This window comes from Rutilus rutilus (genome assembly GCF_951802725.1).
Source record: "Rutilus rutilus genome assembly, chromosome: 24".
Lineage (NCBI taxonomy): Eukaryota > Metazoa > Chordata > Actinopteri > Cypriniformes > Leuciscidae > Rutilus > Rutilus rutilus.
Genome location: NC_140228.1, coordinates 1,750,580 through 1,762,589, shown reverse-complemented (window position 1 = coordinate 1,762,589; position 12,010 = coordinate 1,750,580). Strand labels below are relative to the sequence as shown.

Here is a 12,010-nt window from a genome sequence, read left to right as displayed (position 1 = left end):
CAAATATGGAAGAAACACAGTTTGACTTGAACAGAGCGAGGAGAGTAAACAAGAGGAGTGTGTGTCCTCAGACTGACCCCGTTAAACAGGGTGAAGATGAAGACGAAGACGAGGAGTGTGTGTCCTCAGACTGACCCCGTTAAACAGGGTGAAGATGAAGACGAAGACGAGGAGTGTGTGTTCTCAGACTGACCCCGTTAAACAGGGTGAAGATGAAGACGAAGACGAGGAGTGTGTGTTCTCAGACTGACCCCGGTAAACAGGGTGAAGATGAAGACGAGGAGTGTGTGTTCTCCACGACTCCACCACAGGAGATCTGCTGATCTGTTCTACGCTCATCCTCAGGATTAGAGCGCTTATGTAATGCTAACGGCTTACAAATGATTCAAAACACATCACAAATCTCTAAAAGACCAATCCTAAGAATGAGAACGCAGGGAAAAGCACCTCTGCAGACAGGGATTATGGGAAACGCTCCTTCATCAGCACAGAAACATCCTCAAAACTGACCTCAGTTCAGATTAGACTCAACAAACCCACTAATGCAGAATTAAGAGCAGAGAGACGAGACGAGACGAGACGAGAGCGAGACGCCACAGATGAAGAGCTTTACACATTACAGCACAACTACAGGAGCAGGGTCAGCAGACGGACAGAACACACACACACAGTAAAGCCACAGTTAACCGAACACTGAAACTATTCTAACGTTGATCCAAACCTGTATGAGTTTCTTTCTTTTCAACACAGACGAAGATGGAGTGAAGAATACGGTGTTCAGACCCACTGACTCTCACAGTACGGAGAGAAAAAATACTATGGAAGTCAATGGGGTCCAATCCAGCGTTTGATTACGACATTCTTCAAAAGCTCTTCTTTAGTGTTCAGCAGAAGAAGAAACACACACAGGTTTGGACAACTTCAGGGAGAGGAAACGATGACTGAATTTTGTAAACATATAATATAATATAACATAATATAATAGTATAATATATACACACTATCTTTCAAAAGTTTGGAGTCAGACATTTTTTCTTTTTTTTAATGATGAATGTTTGCACTTATTTAATCAGTAATCGCTCTCTGCAAAAAAAAAAAAAGGTAACACTTCATTTTACAGTGTCTTTGTTACACGTGTTACATGTACTTGCTATAGTAATAACAGTAAATTATGCATAATTACATGCAGCTAACCCTCAATCAAACCCTCAGCCTACCCTAACCCTATAGTAAGTACATGTTGTTCATTAATATTACTCAGTACTTAAATATATAATTACACTGAGGTGTCTTTGTTACACTGTAACTATATATGTAAGTACTGAGTAAAATTAAGCAACTACATGTACTTACTATAGGGTTAGGGTAGGCTGAGGGTTTGGTTGAGGGTTAGTTGCATGTAATTATGCACAATTTCTATGGTAAGTACATGTAACACGTGTAACAAGGACACTGTAAAATGAAGTGTTACCAAAAAATATTATTCATATAATTTATATTATATTTTTCATACATTTATATTTTTAAATAAACACAAGTAATACTAAACATTACAAAATATAATAAAATACTATAATATATACAGACACTGCCATTTAAAAAGTTAAAGGTCATGCATTTATTTGATCAAAAGTGCCAGTAAATGTTACAAAAGATTCTATTTCGATTAAATGAACTTTCAATTCATCAAAGAATCCTGGAAAATAAAACGCATCACCGTTTCCACAAAAACATGAACTGTTTTCAACATAATCATAAATGAGCATCAAATCATCATATTAGAATGATTTCTGAAGGATCATGTGACACTGAAGACTGGAGTAATGATGCTGGGAAAATAAATCTTCCTGATATACAGATAACACTGCAATACCTGCATTACATCCAACGAACAAAACATTAAAGTGTGTTTGTAAGCGAGCGCTTCTGGGTGTGTGTCGGCCACAGCTGGACCAGAGTCGACTCAACGGAGGCTCTGGATCTCAGGAGGATCAGGAACACATCGACTCGCATCTGCTGCCCTAAAACACACTCAAGTAGGCCAGGCCGACCCATATAGAGCTCCCGCAGGACACACTGCGCACACACACACACACGTCGATACTCCAGTCACGCCATCGCAATGACGGAGAGCAAAACGAACTCAAAGAAAAGTTCTTCTCTGTAAGTACAGATGTGAGTCAACTTAAAGGGGTGGTATAATGCACTTTTCACAAGATGTAAAATAAGTCTCTGATGTCCCCAGAGTGTGTGTGTGAAGTCTGAGCTCAAAATACCCCACAGATATTGTTATATAGCATGTTAAAGTTGTCACTTTTTGAGGGTGAGCAAAAAACGCACCGTTTTGAGTGTGTCCCTTTAAATGCAAATGAGCTGCTGCTCCCGGCACAGGGGGCGGAGCTTCAACAGCTCGTGTCCTTTTACCTCACACACACATGCACTGAAAATCTTCTAGTTATCTTCTAGTCATTGATTAGACAAGTCATGATAATCTATAAATCGTGTTCAGGGGGCGGGGTTTATGTAAATTCTAGGGTTGGTGATGTCACTAACCCGGGAGGAATGTGGTGTAGTCTCTACCAGCCGTTTGTTGTAGTCCTTAAAAAGCAATTTCTTTAAAAGCAAATATCTCCCTTTGCTCTGAACTTTGAGCGTCGTAACTTTGCAGATGTTGTTTATGCTCAAACAGCAACATTACACACTAACTAAAGCTAGAAAAGTGAAATCATACTCAACCACCCCTTTAAAGGGAAAGTTTATGCAAAAATTTAAATAACGTCATCATTTACTCACCCTCACGACTTTCCTCCTCCGAGCAGCAAACACTGGTGTCGTGCGGATGAGCGGCCAGAACACGTTAGGTGCTTCACCCTAATATAGTCCCATGTCAATATCTGCCTAGGAAATCGCCTAGTGTTAATCTGCATTGGTATTTGTACTCGTTGGGAATACGCAGGCCACAAGAAGTAATATTATTTTTTATTTTTTATCACTTTTACTCACGACATGCTAGCTGGCAACAAAGGATTCCATTCATTATGCTAAGCTAAGCTAGCAGTGGCGTTGCCAAACTAAAAAAATGCATGCACTGAGACAAAAATGCGTTTGCCCACCTATCTAAATGCAGGAAAGACGGTGAATAAGCCCTATTTTAAAAAAAAAAAACATTGGAGTGTTCCTTTAAACGTTTCTGTTTTCTGTTAGATCGGTGTCCTGTAAGCTAAGGTTACTGTAAGTTAATAACTAATGATCTTTACAACGGAAGTGAATCAATCAAAACTAACTTTATCTGGACAATAACTTTATTCTAGAACTGCTGAAAAGCCAAACAATCTCTGTTACTGTAATCTCCTATTATCACTGTAAAGCTGCTTTGAAACGGTCTATATTGTTTAAAGCGCTGTATAAATGAAGGAGACTTGACTGCGAAACATGGCGTAAAAACGTGCTTTTGACCATACAGTGAAAGTGAATGGGGTCCAAAGTTGTTTGAATCCCAAATCATTTTTTGAGTGAACTCTCCCTTTAATATGCAGCAAAATACCTTTATAGTTTCCAAACCTTCTGCATTCAAGCTGTTACAAATATTTCAAAGAACAAAGACAGACTGAAATCAGTTTAGACAGCCAGATACAGTCGATACAAACTTTTATTCGCTGTGTGGACACTGGAAAAACCCACATAAACATCAGACGTAATAAAGCCTACAGGAGTCTGAGAGCAGAGTGTGTGTCACTGGAGGAAGAAGCTAACAGAAGTGTGTGTCACTGGAGGAAGAAGCTAACAGAAGTGTGTGTGTCGTGTGTGTCACTGGAGGAAGAAGCTAACAGAAGTGTGTGTCGTGTGTGTCACTGGAGGAAGAAGCTAACAGAAGTGTGTGTCACTGGAGGAAGAAGCTAACAGAAGTGTGTGAAGCTAACAGAAGTGTGTGTCACTGGAGGAAGAAGCTAACAGAAGTGTGTGTGTGTCGTGTGTCACTGGAGGAAGAAGCTAACAGAAGTGTGTTTGTCGTGTGTCTCAGGAGGAAGAAGCTAACAGAAGTGTGTGTCGTGTGTGTCACTGGAGGAAGAAGCTAACAGAAGTGTGTGTCGTGTGTGTCACTGGAGGAAGAAGCTAACAGAAGTGTGTGTCACTGGAGGAAGAAGCTAACAGAAGTGTGTGTCGTGTGTGTCACTGGAGGAAGAAGCTAACAGAAGTGTGTGTCACTGGAGGAAGAAGCTAACAGAAGTGTGTTTGTCGTGTGTCTCAGGAGGAAGAAGCTAACAGAAGTGTGTGTCGTGTGTGTCACTGGAGGAAGAAGCTAACAGAAGTGTGTGTCGTGTGTGTCACTGGAGGAAGAAGCTAACAGAAGTGTGTGTCTCAGGAGGAAGAAGCTAACAGAAGTGTGTGTCGTGTGTGTCACTGGAGGAAGAAGCTAACAGAAGTGTGTGTCGTGTGTGTCACTGGAGGAAGAAGCTAACAGAAGTGTGTGTCGTGTGTGTCACTGGAGGAAGAAGCTAACAGAAGTGTGTGTCGTGTGTGTCACTGGAGGAAGAAGCTAACAGAAGTGTGTGTCACTGGAGGAAGAAGCTAACAGAAGTGTGTGTCACTGGAGGAAGAAGCTAACAGGAGTGTGTGTCGTGTGTGTCTCAGGAGGAAGAAGCTAACAGAAGTGTGTGTCACTGGAGGAAGAAGCTAACAGAAGTGTGTGTCACTGGAGGAAGAAGCTAACAGAAGTGTGTGTCACTGGAGGAAGAAGCTAACAGAAGTGTGTGTCGTGTGTGTCACTGGAGGAAGAAGCTAACAGAAGTGTGTGTGTCGTGTGTCACTGGAGGAAGAAGCTAACAGAAGTGTGTTTGTCGTGTGTCTCAGGAGGAAGAAGCTAACAGAAGTGTGTGTCGTGTGTGTCACTGGAGGAAGAAGCTAACAGAAGTGTGTGTCACTGGAGGAAGAAGCTAACAGAAGTGTGTGTCACTGGAGGAAGAAGCTAACAGAAGTGTGTGTCACTGGAGGAAGAAGCTAACAGAAGTGTGTGTCACTGGAGGAAGAAGCTAACAGAAGTGTGTGTCGTGTGTGTCACTGGAGGAAGAAGCTAACAGAAGTGTGTGTCGTGTGTGTCACTGGAGGAAGAAGCTAACAGAAGTGTGTGTCGTGTGTGTCACTGGAGGAAGAAGCTAACAGAAGTGTGTGTCGTGTGTGTCACTGGAGGAAGAAGCTAACAGAAGTGTGTGTCACTGGAGGAAGAAGCTAACAGGAGTGTGTGTCGTGTGTGTCACTGGAGGAAGAAGCTAACAGGAGTGTGTGTCGTGTGTGTCACTGGAGGAAGAAGCTAACAGAAGTGTGTGTCGTGTGTGTCACTGGAGGAAGAAGCTAACAGGAGTGTGTGTCGTGTGTGTCACTGGAGGAAGAAGCTAACAGAAGTGTGTGTCACTGGAGGAAGAAGCTAACAGGAGTGTGTGTCGTGTGTGTCACTGGAGGAAGAAGCTAACAGGAGTGTGTGTCGTGTGTGTCACTGGAGGAAGAAGCTAACAGAAGTGTGTGTCGTGTGTGTCACTGGAGGAAGAAGCTAACAGAAGTGTGTGTCGTGTGTGTCACTGGAGGAAGAAGCTAACAGAAGTGTGTGTCGTGTGTGTCACTGGAGGAAGAAGCTAACAGGAGTGTGTGTCGTGTGTGTCACTGGAGGAAGAAGCTAACAGAAGTGTGTGTCGTGTGTGTCACTGGAGGAAGAAGCTAACAGAAGTGTGTGTCGTGTGTGTCACTGGAGGAAGAAGCTAACAGAAGTGTGTGTCGTGTGTGTCACTGGAGGAAGAAGCTAACAGGAGTGTGTGTCGTGTGTGTCACTGGAGGAAGAAGCTAACAGAAGTGTGTGTCACTGGAGGAAGAAGCTAACAGGAGTGTGTGTCTTGTGTGTCACTGGAGGAAGAAGCTAACAGGAGTGTGTGTCGTGTGTGTCACTGGAGGAAGAAGCTAACAGGAGTGTGTGTCGTGTGTGTCACTGGAGGAAGAAGCTAACAGAAGTGTGTGTCACTGGAGGAAGAAGCTAACAGAAGTGTGTGTCACTGGAGGAAGAAGCTAACAGGAGTGTGTGTCGTGTGTGTCACTGGAGGAAGAAGCTAACAGAAGTGTGTGTCGTGTGTGTCACTGGAGGAAGAAGCTAACAGAAGTGTGTGTCGTGTGTGTCACTGGAGGAAGAAGCTAACAGAAGTGTGTGTCACTGGAGGAAGAAGCTAACAGGAGTGTGTGTCGTGTGTGTCACTGGAGGAAGAAGCTAACAGAAGTGTGTGTCACTGGAGGAAGAAGCTAACAGAAGTGTGTGTCACTGGAGGAAGAAGCTAACAGAAGTGTGTGTCACTGGAGGAAGAAGCTAACAGAAGTGTGTGTCGTGTGTCACTGGAGGAAGAAGCTAACAGAAGTGTGTGTCACTGGAGGAAGAAGCTAACAGAAGTGTGTGTCACTGGAGGAAGAAGCTAACAGAAGTGTGTGTCACTGGAGGAAGAAGCTAACAGGAGTGTGTGTCGTGTGTGTCACTGGAGGAAGAAGCTAACAGAAGTGTGTGTCACTGGAGGAAGAAGCTAACAGAAGTGTGTGTCACTGGAGGAAGAAGCTAACAGAAGTGTGTGTCACTGGAGGAAGAAGCTAACAGAAGTGTGTGTCACTGGAGGAAGAAGCTAACAGAAGTGTGTGTCGTGTGTCACTGGAGGAAGAAGCTAACAGAAGTGTGTGTCACTGGAGGAAGAAGCTAACAGAAGTGTGTGTCACTGGAGGAAGAAGCTAACAGAAGTGTGTGTCGTGTGTCACTGGAGGAAGAAGCTAACAGAAGTGTGTGTCACTGGAGGAAGAAGCTAACAGAAGTGTGTGTCACTGGAGGAAGAAGCTAACAGAAGTGTGTGTCGTGTGTCACTGGAGGAAGAAGCTAACAGAAGTGTGTGTCACTGGAGGAAGAAGCTAACAGAAGTGTGTGTCGTGTGTCACTGGAGGAAGAAGCTAACAGAAGTGTGTGTCACTGGAGGAAGAAGCTAACAGAAGTGTGTGTCACTGGAGGAAGAAGCTAACAGAAGTGTGTGTCGCTGGAGGAAGAAGCTAACAGAAGTGTGTGTCACTGGAGGAAGAAGCTAACAGAAGTGTGTGTCGTGTGTCACTGGAGGAAGAAGCTAACAGAAGTGTGTGTCACTGGAGGAAGAAGCTAACAGAAGTGTGTGTCACTGGAGGAAGAAGCTAACAGAAGTGTGTTTGAAATCGGATCTGATTTACATGCAACTTCAATCGATCTCTAGGACTGAAGCATGTGATTTATCATGTGACCAAACAATATTGCAAACGCATAAATATATTGGCTTAACCAGTACTGTGAGTTTTGGACAAGACTACCTGTGTGTCTAAGCAATATTATTATTCAGAATTATTATTTGGTTTGTTACTGCCAGTGTTGCAGAAATGACACACTTTAAGATCACTCCTGATGCGGGCACAGAATATGAGGATAATGCGTAAAATAAGCATGTTATTTTCAGGCCATTCAATGAAAGACGGTGTCAGACAGTGTTTAGTACGGGTCAGAAAAACAGACCATTCAATCAATCATTCACACAAACACACACACAAGCTGAGAGAGAGAGAGAGTTGCACACAGGAATACACCAGCTAAAGAAAACACAACCTGGAGCACAACGTCAGGCCTGAACAATAAAAGTGAACAATAAACTTAATAAAACTACCTTTCTAAAACTAACCATTTTTTTGTGAATTTTAAGTAAATGTTGTGAAATAACATTCACAAACCATTTCACTTCTACAATGTGACGCATTTTGAGGTGTTATTTTAGTATCAGCAAAATAACATTTACGTTTTTATTAATATTTTGATACTACAGTAAAGTGACTAACAGTGACACATTCTTCAATGATTTTTATTAATCTCAGTTAATGTTAATTTCAACATTTACTGATACACTATAAAATATTAATATAACAAATACAACGAATTGAATAATGGACCCAAGTTCACATGAGCTAACAATTAACAGTCGTGTTTATAACTAACAAACATTAACTAGTGTGTGTGTGTGTGTGGGTGTGCGTGAGTGTGCGTAAGTGTGTGTGCACGTGTGTGAGGGTGTTAGTGTGTGTGTGTGTGTGTGTGTGTGTGTGTGTGTGTGTGTGTGTGTGTGTGTGTGTGTGTGTGTGTGTGTGTGTGTGTGTGTGTGTGTGTGTGAGAGTGAGTGTATCCCGAGGCTGATGTCTGAAACACACAGTGTGTGACTGCGCTCTGTCATCACCAGATATATCATCTCTCACTCTGAGCTACGATTCCCTCAACCGATCCCGTTTCCCATGATGCTTCACAGGGCCGTCCTGCGGTGGCGTTTGTTTGTTTGTTCCTGATGTACAGTGAGCCTGAGATGACTTTGCCGAAGAGGAAGAGGAACATGTTTCTTTAACCCTATAAAGCCTAACACATCCTCCGTCACACACACTCCATGACACGCGTCTGACGGAGAGTTCAAACTGTTTCAGCAAGTAAAGGCCTTTTAGTGTGAGTGTAACGATTCTTTATGCTGTGAAATATTTGCTGATTTTTATAAAGTAAGCATAAGAATAATTATGATATTTGATATCTTTGATATTACTAGTAATATTTCAAGTTGAACTGGATAAATAAAAATCAGTTTTTTGAGAACTCATGCTAAAATGTGAATATCAAATATGATCATCAGGATTTTGAGGAAGTTTTAATTGTTCATCATTGTATTGAATTGCATTATATGTTTTATATCATAAAACTAAGCATTTAAATATCATCTTACTAAGATATTAATAGCAGATATAGAGTGATGACTGATATTTATATGATTATATGTCAGCAGCGTATAAAGATCTCACTGATTTACATTACAAGCATCAGAATTTGCTGTTTTTTTTAATCCATATTCTGACAATATCAGACATTATGAGCCATAAAAGTTTGTTTCAAATATGATACTTAACAGAAAATACATCTGCAATTTTCAATAAACAGTTACATAAAAAAAAAATTAAATTCTGGCTGTTATTTCATATGTCAGGCTTTACAGGATTAAATGCATCACAGAGGAGATGAAGTACGTGCTTCAAAGCCTAGTGAGCCACATCATGGAGAGAAAACTTCCCAGAATGCATTGCGACAGACAAACCTAATCCAAAATAGTGGATTAAGCAAAATTGCATTTAAATAATATTAATAAAAGTTTTTTATCCCTTTTTTTAGTATCATGTGATTAGAAAAATACTAGCATCAAATAATAATAATTAAAATCAGTTGTAAATTAAATTGATAGTTTTATACCATTTTTTATGATAATAAACATCAATTAAATCATATGCATTTTCTAAAAAAAAAATAATAATAATAATAATAATATTGTATAGGGCCCTTTTATAATAATTTTTTTTAATACATTGTTAAATTGTTAAGGTTCTATGAATTCATTTGATTAGACGTGCTTTTTGATTATTAAAATTAAACCATTAAAAAGAATCCAGAAAAAAACTTATGGGGGAAAATACAATTAATTTCATAGGGCCATAAAAATGTGTTTTTTGTTAATCTTTTAATAAATTTCTGTTAAATTTGTATAATCCTCATGATTTCAATAAACTAGACATGATTTTGGATTACTACAATTGAATTTAAACATTAAAATGGAATCAAGAAAAAATTTAAAACAGAATTGTGGGGAAAATAAAGGACGTGTCGCTGCATTTAAAGACCGGCAGCGTGTTGCAATGGCTAAACGAATCTGTGTGAACAGCAGAGCAGATCCCTGTAATTCCCTGAACACATCCCGAGTCCTCAGGCAGGGAGCAGTGCTGGAGGAGGAGTTGGGAACGGGTTTCCAGAAGGTTCAGCGGAGTAAAGCGAGAGCAGTCGGGAAGCAGATGGAGATCTAGTCGTCTGAAGCGACACACACACACACACACACACACGACGCAGGGCAGAAAGAAACAGCAGACGGGAAGAGAACAACAGCGCTGGTTAGTACTTCACACCTGTCAATCAATCTGTCAGATCATGCAGCATGCAGCACATCTACAGCACGAGCACATGAAGACCTCTCCATCCCCGGACCACTGCAGCTCACACATCTACAGCACGAGCACATGAAGACCTCTCCATCCCCGGACCACTGCAGCTCACACATCCACAACTCTCAGAATCATCATGAGTGTTTGGAAATCCAGAGCTCATACAGTCCGGGAGATTCGTGGAGGATTTCAGCACAGCGGCGCCATCTTCAGGACACTCGGCAGAACAACAAGAAACAACACTGGGCAAATGCACAATCAATATTGTGTCTGTGAAATAATTGTTCCTTTTTTTTTTTTTTTTTTTACGTTTATGTAAAAAAAATACAATATATATATATTTTTTGCATCATATTTGATCCATCAGGATTTCATTATATAGTGAAAATATGAAGGAAAAAACAGCTCAATATTATTCAAAGGCTCAAATATATGCAGCGGTTTGATATTTATATCAAACTCTGATGCTTGTAATGTAAATCTTTATATCAGTATATAGCAGATACTTGCATAAAATGCATTTAAATATCAATATCAGCCAATGTCTTAGTAAGATGTTATTTATAAAATCGGTACAGATTTCATAGCAGAGATAAACGCATGATGCACGAGCTGACGGAGGACATTAGTCGCTAAAAAAAAAGTCTAAACTATCAGAAGGCATGTAGTAGATTGTGTAAAAAAGGTATTTAGCAATTTAGAGTCCTTAGAAAGCCGTTTATCAAGTATGATACAGTAGGCTTTATAGGTTTAACATTTTTAGTATGCATTCTTCTTATAAAATCAGTGATGCACTTGAGGCTGAACTGTTGCACTTATTTTCTTCTTGCAGAAGAGCTGTGAAACGTCTTCGCCGTACAGTGAAATCATGAACTGATGGTGATGTAGTTGAGCTGCAGTGACTCTCTGCTGTAATGACGAGGTGAACGAGCGCTCGATGACAGTCCGACTCGCCCCGTCTGAGGCGTTTTGCTCTTGTGTGTGAGTGGAAATGATTACGGTCACACCAGTGTGTGGAAAAGAGACGATGCTGAACCAACAAGAGCAAAAAGCGCTGACGGATCGGGCTCAAGACATGGGAGACCGACGACATGCATGGAAATATGACATCACTAAAAACAGACTAACTAGGCTTTCCTTTCTTCAGATCTTCAGTGATTGGCTACTAAAGCAATTCATTACTAATGACTAAAACACCTCAATCCAAGTGAAACTGATGTGATTTAAAGGGCCAGTACAGACCTCAGCTACTCTCTAAATCAGCTTTAGCACTGCACATATGCTGACATTTTCTTCAGAGTAAATGTAAACGAATATGTGAATCAGATTGCACGTTTAGGGAACATATAAACAGTATTTCCAGAATCAGACTGACGACAATCAGCACAGAACAGCTAATCTTGATCATGAAACCGTTCTTGAACACTTGAATTTTAGCATTATAAAGAGTTCAAATACTGGACATAATTCACAATTTTAATTTTTTAACTTGTCCCTCAACACGCATCAGCAAATAGAAACACGCTTATAGTAAATAGACTTACAACACATGCATTTCATGCAAAACAGGCCATAATAACTGTAAATAAAGGTGTGGCATCATGTGACAGGATGATCTAAGATGACGTCACGATCAGTCAAAAAAACAGATTGAGGGGAAAGTATAAAGACAGATGCTAGACACTTCACTGCTAACGGGACAAACATGCAATTAAAAACTGAACTAAAACCTTTCTAAATGAAGGTTTTAGTCTCCTCTACACCCACTGAGACGACCAACATCCAGCCAAAGCAAATTAACTGAACATGAGCACGACAGAAGACAAGCAAACCAAGGTATGAATCAAATAATGGAGCGACGCCCGAAACTAAACTGGGGCGACGGGTGAGTTTGAGGCGTTTCTTACCAGGGGTCTGAGACCCTTGGCCTTCCTGCTGTCCGTTCTTGACAACTGTATCTGGATCTGTT

General features: G+C 40.8%; 2 protein-coding genes across 16 annotated transcripts in view; one reads left to right on the top strand and one right to left on the bottom strand.

Annotated features, from left to right (window-relative positions):
- LOC311283746 (myosin-7-like) overlaps window positions 1-12,010 on the top strand; it is a 234,498-nt gene that overhangs the window by 133,087 nt on the left and 89,401 nt on the right. The gene's annotated exons all lie outside the window — the stretch shown is intronic.
- Window positions 1-12,010, bottom strand: part of LOC311283755 (uncharacterized protein) — a 76,129-nt gene that overhangs the window by 46,763 nt on the left and 17,356 nt on the right. For 10 of the 14 annotated variants that reach the window (XM_084398436.1, XM_084398440.1, XM_084398441.1 and 7 more), the window contains exon 3: window positions 11,949-12,005. The exons of the other annotated variants lie outside the window; for them this stretch is intronic. In XM_084398436.1, coding sequence (XP_084254562.1) covers window positions 11,949-12,005 — 57 coding nt within the window. The remainder of the gene's footprint in view (window positions 1-11,948; window positions 12,006-12,010) is intronic. 14 annotated transcript variants of the gene reach the window in all.